The following is an 18,941-nucleotide window of genomic DNA, read 5'->3' on the forward strand; positions in this document are numbered from 1 at the left end:
AAAGCCACATACTAGTATATCTATGTAAAATCTCAAACTGGTACATCTGTCAACTGCTATGTGTCATTTAACTTAGCAATTTGATAGTAAAATTTAACGGAAACTAACGGAGGGTAAAATTATCACAGGTATATCAGTTTGGGGTTTTAGGTTGTCAAAAAATTAGTTTAAGGTAAATTTAGCACATGCGTATCAAATTTAGAGTTTTTTTGTGATAATAACCTTATAAAGAAAACAACAAAAGAAAATAAGGCAAAAATCAGAAGAAGATAGTACTAGGAAATGCTCCAATTATGAGGACTCCATTGAGACAACCAAGACATGCATGATGACATCATTTTATCTTAATTTCAGCGTAAAAGGTTGAATCTTGTCTCGTGACTGAATTTGGCAATGCAGGTCGAATCTTGTCTCGTGAGGCAAAAAAAATCCAAAAAAATTTAAATTTTAAAAAAAAGGGAATGAAAAAGGTTGGTTTATACTGAATTATTTGAAGAATTGATTGATAATCCAGGCAATCTTTTCAAGAGGCCTACACAACACAACATAAGCACGCAGCTCACCACCTCAGAGAAATTGTTCTCTTATCGTACGCTTGAATTCTTGATTATGATGGCAATTATTGTCGAGAACTATTTGCTACTCCTTTTGGAATGGTGTTTGGCTATCAAAATTTGGCACGAGATACAGCAAAAATATGCAGATTAGACCTTGAAAAGTAGGGCAATGAAGATAAAAACAAATTGAACTGTGTTGCTGACATGACCAAAAATTTGGCACGAGATACAGCAAAGGTGCAAAGACCAGCTTATAATGATGCCATACATTGTCTTGATGGTAGGGCTGCGGAAAAGAAAAGAGAGCGAGAGACCTTGAAAGTTTGGATTGGCCCGATTGAACCCGTTCAATCAAACTCGCTCAAACTTCTCGAGTCCTGGTTAGATTGAGCGATCCCTTAAGCCTGATTCAAAATTTTAGTTCATGCCAGCCCCAGCGGCTCATGTGCAAATTAGCTCTTGGACAGTCAAACTTGATATTCCTTAGAGGTGAGCATGGTTCCAGGGTAGAATTGGGAACCTAAGAATTGGATCGGTGGGAACCGGTCGGGTTCCAGATTCTACGATATGCAGGGTATGTTTCATGTTCTAAAAAGTGGGGAACCTGTTCTACCGAACAAGTTCCAAGAACCTAGAACTTGGAACCTGGAACCTAGAACATAGAACTTGTAACAAGTCTCTGTGTTTTTCTTGTTCTATGTCTTCGCGCGATCGTGCGGCATTTTATGGTGTCTAATGATGAGTGTGTAATCTGAAACTACTATTATGAGCTTCAATTTCCAGCGATATCCATGACCGAGACTTTTAATTTGTTAATATTTCATATTCTTCACGTGTCTAAATATGGGTTGTAATATATGTGATGATTCACTGCAATCGTTCAATTAAGAGTATAGGTGGAACCAAAGTAAACCCTGAATTTGACATCGGAACCTGTGACATGGTAAGTTCCATATTCCTAGATATGCAAGATAGCTTTCGGGTTCCAAAAAGTAGGAAACCTGTTCCGACCAATATGTCACCTCTAATATTCCTTAACATCATTTCGTAACCAATTTTATAGATGGGTCTATATGCGTTCCAGCGTTACTCTTATATGTAATGTACGTTAAGCTTCAACAACTCAGAGCGCACGCCACGAGGGTTATGTGTCGTCGAGAATATGTTTATTAACTAGGCGCATTCTAATAAATCGAAACTAATTTTCACTACGGTGATCGACTCTGTTTACCACTCAAAGATCGATCGATAGGGCAAAGTCCGCACAACTTCTTTTTCTTCTTTTGGGGTGTTAGTGAAGAGAATGACGTCCCTTGTATTTTTTCCTACCAAAGCTTTCCCTTCCTCAATGGAAGCAACGGTCAGTACATTGTCGTTTAGCAGCAAAACAGAGCGGGACCGACTTGGCTTGGAATTTCCCAGGAGCAGTCACGAGGGAAAGTGCGATGCAACAAACAAAACGATGTTATAACACGCTCTGCAAGGACTCTGCACATCACTCCCCCTTCCTCTCCCTCTCTCTTATCCTCGTGTTACAACCATGTCTCTCCCTTCGCCTCCCCCGTCTCACGATCACGACCGGCCCGACCTCGAATTGATCCGCGCGGTCGTCGCCTCGGTGAATAAATTCATTCGGCAATTCCTGGCCGACGGCGCCTGTTCTTGGAGCAGCGTCAAGTCGACTTGCATTTCGATGCTCCAGGCCCAGAAGCACGAGTTCTTCGAGTTCTCGGACCACTCGGTGCTGTCTAATCTCTACTGGGGCATCGGCAACATCGAGGAGGCGATCTGGGCCGAGTGGCCCGGGGAGCGCGAGTCCCGGCTGAGGAGCTCGGAGGGGATGCTGCAAGTCCCGGCGTTGCTTGACGAGGAAGGCATGACTTCTGGGATAGCGAACCGCGATTTGATCGCCATCTCGTACTTTTACCTCTGTGTGGTCAAGAGGCTTCAGGGAGAAGATTGGCAGGTTGCTATGCATTTTCTTCAGGCGCTCTCGGTGTGTCCCGGGCTAGTCAGGAACGTGTTTGCACCGGAACTCTGCAAACTGCTCTTCCTGTCTGGGGTCGCACGGTCAAAAAGCAAGAAAACGGGTGGACATAGAAATTCCGGGCTGGTTCGCCTTGTCGACTCAAATGAAGAAGAAGCTCTTGAGCCGATGAAACAGATGGCCAGGAAGTTCAAAGGTTGGTTGATGTACTATCAGGTCATGCTTTATGGTGAGACCCCTCAGTGGGATTGTGGATCCAGAGAAGTTCTGTCTCTACAGGATGACACAAACCGTTTCACGTAAGTTCTCTTTTTTGCTTCCTCTTTTCAAATTCAATAACAGATTGGGGTCTTTCAATTAGTCGAAGATGTTGTGTGTCTGCAATTTGAGGATTACTTGACCCGAGAGAGAACTTTTCCTAAGTCGCGCATTAATTGAAACAGATATATGGTGCATTCACCCAAAACATTAGTGTTACATGTTACCGAACGTGAAATTGTTCGTATCATTGTCTATTTGTCGATTTCCAGTCAGAATCAGGACAAGTTTGATTGGAAAACGTGTGATTGTTGCTGATCCTTGTATTGGGATGTCAATATAAATAGGGACGAGCAGTCTGCACACATTGAATCTTCGTATTCGATTGGAAATGGACACGATTGGCTACACGACAGTGAGGTAAGCCCCGGAAAAATCTCTATCCATGTCCAATTAGTTTCTATCTGATTCTGCTGAGTCATTGGAGAAAAGAAGACCATGTCATCCATCCTTATGAAATAAACACAATGTTGGACACTAAGCATGATCTAATGAAAATACATACTCAGTTCTTTCTTTTAACTTCATGGTTCCGGATCATACCTTTCTGATGTTACAAAAAATCGATACAGTTTCAGAAAGTGCATCCGCTTTATCCTGAGAAAGACTCTAGGGATGACACAATGTGCAGCAATGGTGCAGCATTTGCAAATTGTGCGGAAGACTGTAGGCATTTAGGAAAAGCGCCAAAATCTCACGTCTACAAGGGAGAAATTAAAGAAAACGAAAGCAGCAGATGTCTTCAGGACATGCTGGAGGAACCCCAGTCAGATTCATCAACTTCCGCGAACTCGATACAAGGTGATTCCGCCAATGAAGGTGACACGGAGGTAATTCAAAGGTTATCACTGCCATCTTCAGTACCGTTATATTCTGCTAAATGATTTTATTCATGTGACTGAAAATGAGAGAAACTCACAGCGAAACCATCATCATTGATCAGGAAGCTAAATTGGATATCGAGAGCTCAATTAGAAGGATGAGAATTGATGTGGAACTGCAAGAAATAGACACTTATTGTAGGTCAGTTTGTCACAGTCAAATTTTAACCTAAATTCTCAGTGTCAGTTACACAAGCTGAATTTTTTTCAAGAAATATGAATGGCATGTGTGTTGTATAGGAAGCAGCAAAGTCCATGCTCTACTTCAGAGCCGGAGTGCAAAGCAATATGCACGGCAGGTCTTCCCCATCCTCCTCGACATCGAAGATGCAGGGGGCCCGCGGAAGCAAACATCGCTAGGATCTTCGCCGAAACATTACCCGATTCCTTTGGTGAATTTAATGAATCCCTCTTGGAGCTCAGAGACAGAAAGCAGAACAATAATGCCTGTTGGAATCTTCATATGGATGAGTTGAAGACATCCGAGCAACATGATCACCAGCTCTTCAATCAAATAACGGCCACGTCGCAGAGGAATCATAGGGTTGCACGCAAAAGTCCCCAAAAGTCTCTTGCTCGGAAAGAAAACAAATCGCGTGTGCAGAATAAATTGATAAAAGAAGGTTCGTATTCAGAGAAACCTTCCCATCGTGACCTGATGGGGGTATTTGAGAAGGCAGTCTCGCAACTATGTTTCTCGGAAGGATTGAGGAAACTCAATGAAGAAAACATCGTCGAGATCATGGCGATATACGAGACTCTGAATGACAAGAACGGAGTTAAGCACGCAGCACTGAAAGACGTGCTTCTGGATCAGCTGCTAAAAGCTATCTCAACTTCCAAAGAGGAGAGGGTGATTCGAATGTCGGTTTCTGTCTTGACCACTATCGCTTTAAGCAACCAGTCGGTTTTAGGCGACATAAGAAAGAAGGGTCTTCAATTGTGTGACTTGGCGAGTGCTCTGAAAAGAAATGTGCATGAGGCGGCAATTTTGATTTATCTGATCAATCCATCTCCTACAGAAATCAAGACTCTGGAATTGCTGCCTAATCTTGTGGAGATAGTATGCACTTGGAGCAGTTATAAGCTCAAGCGGACATCTGTCTTGTTGACGCCTCCGATGGCATCGCTCATGATCATTGAAATGTTGGTCACCGCATTTGACAATACCACCAACAGCGCACACCTGGCAGCCCTCAACTCTCCCAAAGTCCTTCACGGGCTACTAGATGTGGCAAGAGACTCAGGTGCTGAAGAATCCATCTCTCTGGCTAGAATCATTGTGAAATGCATGCAGTTCGATGGGCAATGCAGAGCCTATGTCTCCCTATCTACACCTATTTCTCCATTTATTAGCCTTCTTCAGAACAACAAGAGGTGTGCCAAGTTCATCGCACTGGAATTCTTTCATGAAATCCTTTGCATGCCAAGGTATGAATGAAACATATTGATTGTACCAAACAAAGAACTGCATTAATTGCAGAGTCAATAAAGAAAATTTCAGGTCAATTTCCAGTAAGAAAAAAGATTAAATGATGAAAACTCTTGCTATCCAGTGTTTTGAAAACCATACTGGAGATCAAACCGGTAAGTACCACACAAGAAACTGCACCCAAACCCGGTTCAACTGTCCCAGAAAAGTTCCATAATCACATTCTTCCTTCTGGCAGGTCAGCAGCTAACAGTCTACTGCAACGGATAAGGAATGAAGGAGGTGCCGACATCATGAACATGCTGATGCTCTGTGTCCAAAACTTGCAGTCTCATCATCAGCTCTTCGCTGCAAATTTGTTGCTTCAATTGGACACATTGGTAGAGTTTCGATCTTGAAATAGATAAATCTGCACACCATTTCTCTAGGAACTACATCAGGCCAACATTTTCTTCCTTTAGATAATTGATCAAACATAATTATCAATCATGAGAAATTGTGCAGTTAACATAAATATCAGGGCACTGGCTCTCTAAAGAAGCTTTTTGTGTGATGAACTTGTGCAGGAGAACCAAGCTGGCAGTAGCATGTTTGTTGAAGAGGCCATGAAGGTCCTCCTTGAGTCGCTGACACCCAAAGAAGACCCTAAGATGCATCAACTATCGGCATTCATCCTAGCGAACCTCGGAGGAACTTATTCTTGGACTGGGGAACCATACACAGTGGCTTGGTTGGTAAGAAAGGCTGGGTTGGCCTCTGTGCACCACCGAAATATGATCAAGGACTTTGATTGGGAAGATCAAGGACTGCTGGTATAGCATAATAAAATCTTCTTAATATTCTGTCATTTCCAAGTGATTCCAATTGTTATATTGTATTTTCATTCTAACTATTGCAATACAGGATTCAGAAACTGATTCATGGTGTGGCAAAATTGCAAGAAGCATAATCAAGATTGGGAATCCTGTCTTCCGAGCTCTTGAGACGGGCTTGAAGAGCAAGATGAAGAGGGTGTCTCGAGACTCTCTCACCGCGATCACGTGGCTCGGGTGCGAAATCGCCAAAAGTGCGCATACTCAGAGATACGTTGCGTGCGAGATCTTGCTGGGTGGGCTAGAGCAATTCCTGCATCCTGGGGTGGACCTTGAAGAGAGGCTTCTAGCTTGCTTTTCCATATACAACTATGCCTCTGGTAAAGGTAATAAGAGATCTCACGTTGAGGTTTATAATCATTTTCTGATGTGATTCAACCGATTCATATGATTTGAGATAAATGGCTTCATAATTTATCTTATTTCATAATTTCGATTGTAGTCCTCGAACTCTCTATTCCCTAGGGCACGAAAAACACATGCCGAGCTTGTATGAGACATGAACTCAAGAGTGCAATTTAGTACTCGTGCACTTATGAATTTCATCAGCAGGAATGCAGAAACTCATCCATTTCTCAGAAGGGGTGCGGGAATCGCTGAGGCGCTTTTCAAACATCACTTGGATGGCAGAGGAACTGCATAGAGTAGCCGATTTCTATCTACCGAACAAATCGGTCAGTAGCTAATCATATCATACTCCAAAACAATTTGAATACATTGCATCTCCTTGGCTCTCTAAAATAGCCGTTACACCGATGAAAGCAGCGCATATCCTGCGTCCACACACAAATTCTCGAGGCTGGTCATAGCAGTAGCGGAGCGGTAAATGCTCTTATTTACTACAAGGGACTTCTCTGCAGCGGACATTCAGACGGGTCGATAAAGGTTATCTTTTTTTCCTTGAAACACAGTACCATCAGCGTCAGTCCTTTGCAAACATGTTAGAAATTATCCAAAAGTTGGATTTGAAACCTCATACCATCAATAAAGAAAGCATCACGGGAATTTCATGAATCAAGGTCCTCGAAATTTAGAATAAAACATTTCAGCTATGAGAAACTAATTAAGGCAGGTCATTTCATACAACAGATGTGGAACATCAAGGGGCACTCTGCGACACTTGTGTGGGACAAGAGGCAGCACAAGAAGGAAGTGACTTGTTTTTCGCTCCTCAAGCAAGGGGAAAGCCTTTTGAGTGGATCTGCTGACAAGACAATCAGGGTATAATGTGATGAGTCTTTTCAATTTAAAGCCAACCTTTTTCATCACATGTACAAGATTTACGTTGGTAAACCTGTCTTATATTGGTAGGTCTGGAAACTGGTCCAAGGGAAACTGGAATGCTCAGAAGTGATAGCTTTAAAGGATCCCATCCGGAGAATGGACACTCTCGGAGATGCGATTTTCGCAATCATACCGGGCCATGGGATTAAGGTAACGTCCAATCTATCGTCATATAAGGATAACCACAAACAGAAGCCATTTAGCAAAAGGAAGACATTGAAGAATTTGCAGCTTTTGGAGGAACATATTTAATTCGAGAACTCATTTTCCAGGTTATTGATGCATCAAGAACAGTCAAAGAAGTTTGCAAGAGTAAAAATGTGAAGTCCATATGCGTAATCCAGGGAAAGATTTATGCCGGCTGCAAGGACTCGAGTGTACAGGTCGGTTTCCCTGGATCTAGAAATAAGTTCAAAACAACTCCTAGTGATAAAACTGCGCTGCTAATTGATGTTGTTCATGTTGTACTCTCAGGAAATAATTCTAGCGAACAACAGAGAACGAGAGATCAAAGCACCGTTGAAGAGCTGGATGATGCAAAAGCAGCCCATCAATTCAATTGTCAGCTACAAAGACTGGATGTACACTGCAAGTATGGTGGTCCATGGGTCGAACGTTAAGGTGAGGACATAAGTGCGATTTGCGTGTTTGCGCTAGAAAAACCTTGGAATGACTAGAGAAAACCATGCCAGGAATGGAGAAGAAACTGTGAAGCCGAGATGAGAATAGCGGTGCAGAGAGGAGCGAATGTGCTCGCCATGGGAGTGGTTGAAGACTTCATATACCTTAATTGCAGCTCATCAGCCAGTGCCCTACAGGTTGATCCAATCTTCCTCCATTTAAAGTAAAAAAGGGAAGGAGTAATACCGATGCATCCAAGAATAAATGCAATGATCACACGCACTATCTAGCAAGTTGCCTATAATTTATAATTAAAATTAAGCACATCACAAGTACAAATTTTCACTGATCAGATAAACTATGAGACTGACTGGTACGACTGAATGTGTCTTCATGTATTCTCTGCTCTCTGCTTTCTGCGTAAGATTGACTGATTATGCAAACTAATGAAAGCAGATATGGTTGAGAGGGACAGCGCAGAAAGTGGGGAGGATTTCGGCTGGAGGGAAGATAACGAGCCTTTTGACCGCGAATGACGTTGTCATCTGCGGTACGGAGGCAGGGCTTATTAAGGTTAGTGTGCAGTGAATTCTTCTTCATTAATTCGTCTTCATGACTGTGATCGGAGTCAAACATTCTAGTTCATGGTATGGTATGTTGACTGATGCGATGACACATGAACAGGGATGGATACCTCTGTGATTGCTGCTGCAACTTGGCTGGCATTGTCCTTTTTCTGGTGTAGTGCCCGGCAGAGGGTCATCAGCAACGGTAAACGATTATTGGCGCGGTGCGGCGCTACGGATTCTCTTTGTGGTGTAAAAAGCAAAGTGTACAAAGTCAAATGGAGGAAAGTACATACCATATAGATAGATTACCATTAGTAGTTTTCTGTACCTTTAAAAGAAATTCATTGTGATGATGAGGAGCTCTATGATGCCAAAATGGTTCTTTTTTCCTTCTTTGATTCAGTTGAGCAACTGAGGAGATCATGTTTTGCAAGAAATGAAATGTAAAACTTACCTCATATTGTGAACAAAGGTAAACATATTGTATGTGACTAGCGATACAAATTAGAGGATACAAGGAGAAGAAGGATGTTGATCATGGATGGCTTTGAAATATGTGATTGATCGGTGCAACAAGTAGCAGAAAAAATGTTCTTGAAATTTAGGTGGTGTGCAAGAATAGTAACTCAACTTCCACAAGAAATGAGGACATGAACGATGAGTATCTCTCTCTTTGAAAGAGCTTTCTCTCTGCGGACTATGGAGGTTGCTCATCTTAACTCCTTAAACCCTGCTCACCCCCCATAAACCCTAATCCTCTATTCTCTCCGCTGCCCCCTCTGGTTTCTTTCCTCGTTGCCTCCTCCACAAATCCTACCCAATCTTTTCTCTCCATTTTCCCTCTGCAACCTTTCCTTCTGCCTTCCATTGGTCGTTTCTCAGAATGGCGAATGATTAATCCATGCAAGACCGTTTGGCACTGCAGTGCCGAATACTGGGTCGACTTTCATCTGAAGATGACCTTGCGGTAATGGATGGTGTGGTTTCTACGTACAAAATCAGAGAGTGCAAGTCCATGGACTACCTTTTAAATTTTTTTTCTGATGAAGCAGTACGAAGAGCAGCCACCAAAGCAGGAGAAATTCTAATAAGAAAATTGAATAAGCAACACAATCCTCATACAGACATGGCAGGGCAATGATAATTTGGATCTTTTGAGACTTCTTAAAGCAGGTTACCCTGACTAGCAAAGAAGGAAAAGTATTGTGGGTGGATTTTAAGTACTGAAAGTTTGCCCCATTTTTGTTATTGCTTCGGAAAAAATTGGTCACTATGCTATACATTGTGAAGACATTGCCTTCAATGAAGCCCAAATTGCCGCTGAGAATGTGGGTTGATTTGGGCAATAGCTAAAGGCAGGAGCCCCGATTCGAAGCCCTTCCTGGATGCTATTCTATGAGAAACAAGCCCGCTCAGTTGCGGAAGAAGAACCCGGTTCGAGGAACTCCTCCTAACGCAATGCACATTGTCCCTTATGGTCTTGAGTAAACCAGATGATGGGAGGGAATGAAGGACTGATTTGAAAGAAAAATCTGATGAGCAGAGAGGAAAAGCATACGATGAATGTTAACTCTATTCCTTCTGATGTTTCATAGAACAGGGTCGTGGCCAACTCTAAACTTAGACAGAGTTAGTGACAACTTTTCTCCGGGGGATGGGGCAAATATCCCTCCAGTGTCTCCCTTGACGAAGAAAGCTGTTGACAACAAAAGGCGAGTTCCTATGAAGATCAGACGCTATGAGCGATGTGGGGTTAAGTCATCAGGATATGTGAGATGCATCTCCTGGAGACTCATGTTGTTGCTTCTACCGACTTGATTGAATGAGCTCGAATGGCTAGGAGCCTAGGACTGATAATCTTTCAAGTGACGCATGAAGATTTATGTTTGAATTGTCGTCAGCCGGTCCTTCAGTGTCAGCAAATCGCGGATATTTTGAACTAGTATTGCTATGCCCCTGTTAGGGAACTGACACCAACAAAGCAGATGACTTTTCTTATTAAGGGCTAGGCAAATTTAGCAATTGAGTTGCCGGTGCCAGTAATCACATTTCCAATGTTTTTTTTTTTTTTTTGGTAATCCAGGGAACCTCCACACGGCCGACAGCCGGGAGGTAAATCCTGGGGGCGACACGTGCTAGCCACCACACACGTGCACCGGTTAAGTCACCCTGCGACGCCCGGGATTCGAACACCCAACCTTTTGCGAGAGGAAGAGTGCCCTTTCCAGCAGCGCCACCCAGGCGGGTGGTCTCATTTCCAATGTTCTTCTCTTCAGCTTCTGAAAAACAAAATGGAGGCACCAAAACGACCCGCAAAATCCATTACATAAACAGGCCAAACTTGCCGAATAAGAAGGTTGAGTAAATCCGCCGGCATCAAGTCCGAGGGCCAAAGACAATTCTAGTTTCTGAACTTTGATCCGGTATGTACTGTCTATCATTATCGAACTTTCAATTGGTCCATGAACTTCTGTCTAATGTCCAAAGTGAATGTCGTCCTTGAAAGTTTAACCGATTTGAATTGAGTCTTCCAACTTTTGTTTGACGTTAAACGTCATCTTATAGAAAACCAGTGTCCATAAAATTAGCAAGCACTAATATGTTGAAACTGAAGTAATATGGAAAAAACTGTATGCGTGAATTTCGTAAGCGTAATATTCACTTGAAATCGCAATACACTGTACTCATCCCTTTCCCACGGGAGCTTCACTCACTTTTAACATGTAACTTCCGAGGGATGAAAGATCCATATTCTTGTGCAGATAAAGTATAACATAAAAAACCTTGGTTAAAAAAGCTTGAGAAAAAAAAATGGCATTGTTTATATTGAATTAAAAATCTTGCCTTGATTTAGAAAATTTTTATGAAGGATAGATGTTGAACATTTCAGTATAATTCAGACGTGTAATCAAATCGAGATAAAGTTCGAAAATGATATTTCATAGAAAAGAAAAGTCTTGAAATCTAATCAAAGCAACTTAAAGTTCGGGATTGCAGGGTTGTTGTCCTAAAGTCTAGCGAGGGCATGCACGTCGGGATCCTGCTCCCTCCGGAAGGTCCCGACGGGCCGACCGAGCCGGTAGTGCGTTGTGCTGCGGACTGTAACGGGCGGTGCCGATCGGCCCCTTTGTCAAGTTGGCCAGCATGGCCCAACATGGGACGGGTGGTGTGGTGCCCGAGAGCTCCCGAAACTCTTTTTTTTTTTTTTTTTTTACCTTCGACTCATCATTAGCCCGATGGTTATTAAACATTGAGTTATCATCGTCATTCATGGTCCCAAAAGATTTTTTTACAAAAAAGATTTTTACAAAAAAATGGCCCGACCCGGTCCATAGCATCCCGGGCCGGGTCAATTCCTCGGCCCGGCACGGCCCGTCTGGCATGCGGACCGTCCCCGTCAAATTCACGCTCAGACCGGACAACACGTCTCGTCGCGCGCGCACAACCCCGAATCGGAGTTTTGTCGTGGAACGCAAGTGTCGTGTCGTGGCCGCGGTACCAAACCGAAGCTCCTCTCTCTCTTCTCTCTCTCTCTCTCTCTCTCTCCTCTCTCGACACGACACTCATCGGCACGGCGAGAGCGAGCGAGCGAAGACGCAGCAATGGCGGAATCCAGAGGCACCTGGGACTCCGTGAGGGAATGGATCGTCGAGCACAAGCTCCGTGCCGTCGGTAAATTCTCGGGTTCCTCCGTTCTTGGCTTTTTTTTTGGCTCGTTCGTTTCCTCTGGTCGAATCTGGAGCTGTTTCTTGCGCCGGCGCCGGATTCGTTTCGCTCTCGTTCGTTTTTTTCGATTTCTTTTCTTTCTTTTGATGATGAATTCTTGGGGGGGAATTCCAAGGTTGCCTGTGGCTGAGTGGAATCACGGGTTCGATCGCCTACAATTGGTCGCAGCCCAACATGAAGACCAGCGTCAAGATCATTCACGCCAGGTACCCTATTCTTTTTGACAATTTGTTGGTCGGAATATGGGTTTCGGAATCCATTTTTCGCTGTAATTTAGCTTCTTGCTGATTGATTGCTCAGCTCTGATTGAAGAATTTCGTCCCTTTTGTTAATTTTTGGTGGGTATTTCTGTTCACTTTGAGATTTAGAATCTTGGTTGGGCTTGAGATTATTGCTTTCGCTTGTTGAACTAGGGGAGAAACTTGGCTTGGGTTGCTGAGTTTCCAAATGTGCTGAAGTGATCTGATTCTGATTGTTGGCCCATTTACCTGGGGGAGTTCTCTCTAAGCTCACTCTTCATGTGTGGAGTGGAGGTGTATTGATTACTTATCTTATGCTACGTTCTGGAAGCACCACGACCACAATCGCGATGTGTCTGGAATGATTCATAAAATGCGATGTGTCGGCGATTTGCACTACAGTTTGTTTCTTTTTTCGTCCATTGGTTGGTGATCTTATTTCTCGGCTTTATTTTATGGTCTTACAGAGAAGAATAGAAGTGCACAATGAGTGTCAACCTTCGAGTCAATATTTCATAGTTTCCTTTGTGACGGGGGCAGAGAGTTAGGTAGATTGCATCAGAGGATATATAATGGGTTCATTGATTTGTCTGTAGAATCCTCAGGGTATCAAATCGTGTTCCGTAATTTCTGATATCGGGAAGTGCTGTGATTGTTTTCTCCAGATGAAATTCATGGGTTGACATTATCAACCTTTAAGCCATCCAGATATTGGATTTCACTTTTTAGTTTAGATTTCTTCAGTTATTCACGACAGAAGCTATGTATAGTTTTTGTTGGAACCCATTGCCCATTGACCTGAAACCTGCATTTTGTTAATTGTTCACTGCTAATGTCAACGTAACATAATGGGCAAAGACAATTACAATAACATTGTGCTGAACTGTTTGCTTGTTAAGTTTATGTTGTGACCCAACAACGACAAAAGGTGGTAACCGAAGAATTAGAAGGGAGAGAGAAAGAGGAGACGAGAGAATCAGAGAGATTGGATGTGAAGCTAAAGGAGAGAATCAGTGGAGGGAAAGAGGAGAATAAGGTGGGGAAAGAGTTTATTTGGTTAATTCATAGTTGGATCACAATGGAAACGAAGAGGTGCTTATGTGCTCTTCAATACGGTATGCCTCACATGCCCCTCATGTGGCAATTACATAGAAATTATCTAATTGATATGAAATATCCTAACCATCTAAACTTCAATAATTTCTCCTCTTAATGGCGTTCACTACAATGCCATCACCCATAACACCTTGGGTCGTGACAATTCTTTAGTGTTTGAATTGAAATTGTAAATGAAGCAGATCTGTTCATCCTCCGGATTTACCTTTATTGGAAGGTTTTGCAGAGAGTATGTGATACACACACGCACAGATCATTGCTTGCCATTTTTCATGGAGTACACAGATAACTAGCTAGTACCTGAGGTTTTGAATTTGGTTATCCACCGTTTTGTTTGATCTTATCTAGCACTAAACTTAGTTTATCTCAATTTGATCGGCCAACTTCATGAGGTGTGTCATTGTGGTACCTGACGGTATATTCCTTCTCAATATAACAAGGATGACACACACACATGCAGATCATTGCTTGGCATTTCTCATGGAGTACACAAATAACTAGCTAGTACCTGAGGTTTTGAATTTGGTCATCCACCGTTTTGTTTGACCTTATCTAGCCACAGAACTTAGTTTATCTCAATTTGATCGGCCAACTTCATGAGGTGTATCAATGTGGTACCTGACGGTTTATTCCTTCTCAAAATAGTAAGGACAACATCGATCAATGACTAGAGGGCAATAGAAGGGCTCAAGTTGCAAAACTTTAATCTAATTACCACATAGGAGGCGATCATTTGTTAAATAAACTCCAGCCCGTGAGATGGCCTTTCCACAACACCTGGCAATGGAGTGGTTCTAATAGAAATGTCTTCATTATTGTGCCACTTTGCATCAAATGTGGATGAAGAGATGATGAGTTGTTTACTCTTTGTAAGAAACTGGTAACCGACCCCTTATCCAAAGAAAGAAAATAAATTGATAATAACCCGTTCTAGCTCTGAATATTCTTTTATAGTTTGAATATATCTACCTGTAGCTCACTTTGTTGTCTAGTGAGGACTGCAAGATGTTTTGAGTACTGATATATCTTGAACATGCAGGCTGCATGCTCAGGCACTCACCCTTGCTGCTTTGGCGGGCGCTGCGGTAGTGGAGTACTACGACCACCAGACAGGAAAGAAGGCCGACCGCTACGCCAAGTTCCTCAACTTCGATGAGCACCAGCAGAAAGATTGAAGTTAAGGTTCTACTAGCCACGAGATCTATACAGTACTAGGTCATTTTGTCATAATCCCCTGGAGAGTGGCGACCATGTTTCTCCGAGGCATCATTGCTAAACATTGATCTAATTGGAAGCATTTGTGCATCTTTTCTATCCATTAACGATGTATGGTTGTATCAAATTGTTCTATTATGTCTTGTTATTTTTTTGGTTCTTCCTGTATAATCCTATCGAATCAGACTTTAGGAGGACCAGGTAATTTTTTGAAACCTTTGATAGAATATGGCGACCTTTACTGGGAAGAGAATGATTACAAATTGTTAAAAACTTATAGATGAACTAAACTAATAGGCAGTTTTATCGGAATGTGGCCATTTACTGATTTCCCAATTCCTGCGTTTTTTTCCTTTTTTGTCTCAAGGTGTGGACATGCTTATTTGAAATATAAGGTTTTAGATGAGCCATGGGCTTTGTCCATTCTTTTTTTTCCTTCTCTTGGGGACTCTAGAAATTCATTGGGGGTAGTTTTGAAATTTACACGCTTGTATTCTAGAAGCTTTTCACTGCTTTTCAACCTTAGATGAGATTGTAAATCATCGATCGTAAAGAGGGGATCATGTATATATAGGAATGCATTCTTCCTTATTTGTATCCATTCAAGTATTGAGCAATACAAGCATCTTTGAGAAATTATCTCTTTAAATACTCTCTCTAAAGTTCCATTCCTTAAGAACATTGGTGTGAATGAAATTAACAAAAAATAAAAAAAGTATTGTCAGAAGATGAAACTAAGGCCAGGTCAACGCTAGATGGCTCTAGACCTCTTTCACCTTGTCTATGTATATACAACTTCCCCTCTTTTAGTACAACCATCCTTTAGCAGCGTGGAATTTGTCTTTTCATGCCAAAAATCTTTAAATTTGAATTTAAAGACCTTTGTAATATCATTCAATTAGCTTTGACTCTCAAAATCTCATTTGCTATTCTCCGTTCAAAATAGGGTTGGGCAACATAATTCAATCAGACTCTTAGTCTCAAAATTTCACTGTTTTTTCTCCGTTGAAATAGACCATCATTCGACCTATTCAAACCTCTCACCTTCCCTTCTTCCTCCTCTATTATCTTCCTCCCTCATTCTTTCGGTCCATTTTGTTAACACCTAAATTTCTGCCGATTAGCTAAACATGCATTTTTGTATACAAATAAAATAAAATACTAAAAGAAGAAGAACACAAAATAATATAATTAATAATGAATGAAGGATAGAATAACCAACAGAAATACAAGTAAAGAAAAAGAGAAAATAAAAAAAATAAAGCCTTGGCCTATCCAGTTTGGTCCATTAGACCTCAGCCTATCCATTAACTTAAGCCCATAAAATGCTAAGTCTAGCCCATTTAATTTGGTTCAAGAGGCCCTTAGACTTCAGCCCACAGCCGAGGTTCATCTCCCCCCTCTCTCTCTTTCACTAGGGGTGTTCAACCGGATCGGGTTTATCCGGAAACCGGACCGGACCACCAGAAAAACAGGTTCGGGAACCGGTTCTTGTTTGAACTGGTCCGAGAACCGGTTCCATTTTTTGGGAACCGGTTGGAACTAGTTTGGTTCCCGGTTCCAAGTGAAGACTCACTCGGACCGATTTTGGAACCGGTTTTTATCTTGTGTTAAAAAAAAAATCTGTAGATCATACTAATACTATATTTTGGATTATGCTTTTGGTGGATAGTAATTTTTATTACTCATCTTAGGAATTGTTGCTTTTGGCGGATAGTGATTTTATTATTCATCTTTTACTTTGAATCGTTTTATTGCTACTTATATTATTTTGCTGGAAAAAAATGAAACTAGAAAAAGGAACAAAAGAAAAACAGGTTATCGGGTAGACCCTAAAATCGGACCGAAAAAACAGGATAAGTTCTAAAATAGGTTCCGAGACAAATAGGGTAGGTTATAGGTTCCAAAAACTAGGAACCGGTTATAACAGGGTAGGTTCCATATACCCTGGAACCGATCACCCCTATCTTTCACTCGCCGAACAATCAAAGAGCAATATCAGAAGAGAAGGTAATGTATGTATTTGCCGACGGGCACAAGTATCTAAAACAGAAGGCAAATGAATGATGAACCATCAAGAGGACAAAAAGGCAAAGCTTAAACATTATTAAAGTTATGTAATATATATATTAGTAAAGTGCAACAGCTTTACTTTTTCGACAACAAAACCCAAAGCACGGACAAGTTTTACTGGTCAATAAAACACATTTCTCCACATGAAGAGCAATCCACGAATGATTGGAAATGTGATCGATCATTTCTGTCTCAAGGCTCGACGTTCAAGCTTCATTGACATACAAACAACTTGTTACAAGCTTGGATCATATACTATACGCTTCATCCAGACGTAAGAAGATCAATAAAGCAGAAGGTCCGGCCCAATTGAACTTGTGCAATCTCAATAAGAAGATCAATAAAGGAGGAGAAAACTTCATCAACTTGATCTCTTAGCCACAGAATGGGAAAAAAAGGGTCAAATAAGTCAGAACATGCGAAAAGAAAGAAAAGATACATCGATCTCATCCAAAATTCGATGGCTAAGATCAATTATGCGAGTATAATTACACAAATACTTTTGTTTGTTGAGTAGTGTAAGTCTAGGATAGTCCCACGATTATATTTTTGAAAAATTATGTAGTTTTCAGATACAATCTCAACTTTTGATGTCATCATGGTAGGTTGATGTAGCATTGCAACGAGTAAAGCAATACTCATCCGACTAGATGTATCACTCTGATTTAATATTTTACCGTATTTGCAAATTATTCATCTGTGCCTGTTGTAATGACATGATGACTTAAGATTTTGAAATAAATTGCCACCCATTCATAAATTAGTCAGGATTTGCTCTCCTGATAATGGCTACGTTAGACCACAATTGTAAAGTTGAATTGAAGCATCTGCCCAAGTTGATGGGAGACATGAGACGGTCGACCATTATGAGATATTGCACAAAACAAGCCATGGAAATGATCCTTATAAGGCAAGACTGACCTAGTGTATCGGCTCGTGAGGCACTACATGATCTCATGACCGAGGCCAATTGACCCGGCCCATGACCAATAGCATTAGAGCAAGGTTCCCAAAATGATGTGCAGATGCAATTTGTTAATATGTTTTGATAGAGGTCAAAACCAAGGACAAAGCGTAGTTGACCCCATTAATATTTTCATTTTTCTTTATATACTTGTAATTTTCTAGAGGGATAAGTGCACTCTAAATCATAATAATTATCGTGAAAGTGCATTATAGTAAATTTTTTTTCAAAAGTGCAATTAAATTCTACAATTTGTCAAATTGGTGTAATCAAGCCCTTTCGTTAGCACTATCCATTTTGGCTAATCAAAAATCATAAGTTCCCATTTTTAAATCACTTTTGAAGAGGTATGGCATTAATGTGGTTGTGTTGACACCTGATTTTTGGTCAAATTTTCAATTTTAAATAAAAATCACAAAATTAGGTTTAGGAACCTTGGTCATGCTTGGGAACTTATTTCTAAACAAAAAAAAAATTCTAGATTTTTCTTTAATTTTTCCTTTATTTCTTTTGGTTAAAAATGGGAGGAAAATCAAGAAAAATACCAAATGAAGTCCAAAAATTTCCCAAAAATAGTCACTGGTCTTATTTTAATTCCAATTTCATCCCTGCAGCATCAATTTTACAAAATTTCAATTAGGGATATTTTTTTCCCCAAATTTGGGTAATTTCATATTTTAATTGAACCAAAAATCCAATTAAGTCATTTCTAGGCATTTTTAGGCTGTAGTGTCTTCACAACAATTGATTATGGGACTTTGAATTTCATATTGGTTAGTCCAATTTCACAATTTGACAAAATAATTGAAAAGCCCCAAAAATTAATTGAAAATGAGGGATTGTAGGACCCAAATTGGGGATTTCTTTCAATTTGAAATTTTCGATCAAATTCTATACCTTTCTTAAGGGTAATTGACCATGGGGAATCCAATTTTTTCCTTAGATCAGCAAAATTAGGTCATTTGGATCTTCAATTGAATAACAACCCACTGGAACCGAATTCAAACTTGGGGTTTTTGGACTTAATTGGGATGAAAATTCAAAGTGATCTCACATTTTAAAGTAAAATGTATCAAGGAATTGAAAT

General features: G+C 41.0%; 2 protein-coding genes across 3 annotated transcripts; both read left to right on the forward strand.

Annotated features, from left to right (window-relative positions):
- Window positions 1–2,011: 2,011 nt before the first annotated feature.
- Window positions 2,012–8,979, forward strand: LOC115680395 (putative E3 ubiquitin-protein ligase LIN-1). 2 transcript variants are annotated; one of them, XM_056305258.1, is made up of 17 exons: window positions 2,012–2,843; window positions 3,150–3,222; window positions 3,435–3,692; window positions 3,806–3,885; window positions 3,984–5,174; window positions 5,414–5,555; window positions 5,742–5,987; window positions 6,079–6,373; window positions 6,597–6,721; window positions 6,813–6,932; window positions 7,137–7,268; window positions 7,359–7,481; window positions 7,604–7,714; window positions 7,806–7,952; window positions 8,024–8,149; window positions 8,409–8,525; window positions 8,637–8,979. In XM_056305258.1, the coding sequence occupies exons 1-17, from the start codon at window positions 2,098–2,100 to the stop codon at window positions 8,652–8,654; spliced, it is 4,050 nt and encodes a 1,349-aa protein (XP_056161233.1). In that variant the 5' UTR covers window positions 2,012–2,097; the 3' UTR covers window positions 8,655–8,979. The 2 variants fall into 2 exon arrangements, with proteins under 2 accessions (XP_056161233.1, XP_030460055.1); XM_030604195.2 differs by having other exon boundaries at window positions 2,013–2,843; window positions 6,600–6,721.
- Window positions 8,980–12,031: 3,052 nt separating this feature from the next.
- LOC115680338 (uncharacterized) lies at window positions 12,032–14,988 on the forward strand. Its single transcript, XM_056305275.1, has 3 exons — window positions 12,032–12,193; window positions 12,363–12,453; window positions 14,642–14,988. The coding sequence occupies exons 1-3, from the start codon at window positions 12,124–12,126 to the stop codon at window positions 14,775–14,777; spliced, it is 297 nt and encodes a 98-aa protein (XP_056161250.1). The 5' UTR covers window positions 12,032–12,123; the 3' UTR covers window positions 14,778–14,988.
- Window positions 14,989–18,941: the final 3,953 nt, after the last annotated feature.

Source organism: Syzygium oleosum, unplaced genomic scaffold (assembly GCF_021117445.2).
Source record: "Syzygium oleosum isolate NSW1041296 unplaced genomic scaffold, Sole_v2.1 Sole_v2.36, whole genome shotgun sequence".
Taxonomy (NCBI): Eukaryota; Viridiplantae; Streptophyta; class Magnoliopsida; order Myrtales; family Myrtaceae; genus Syzygium; species Syzygium oleosum.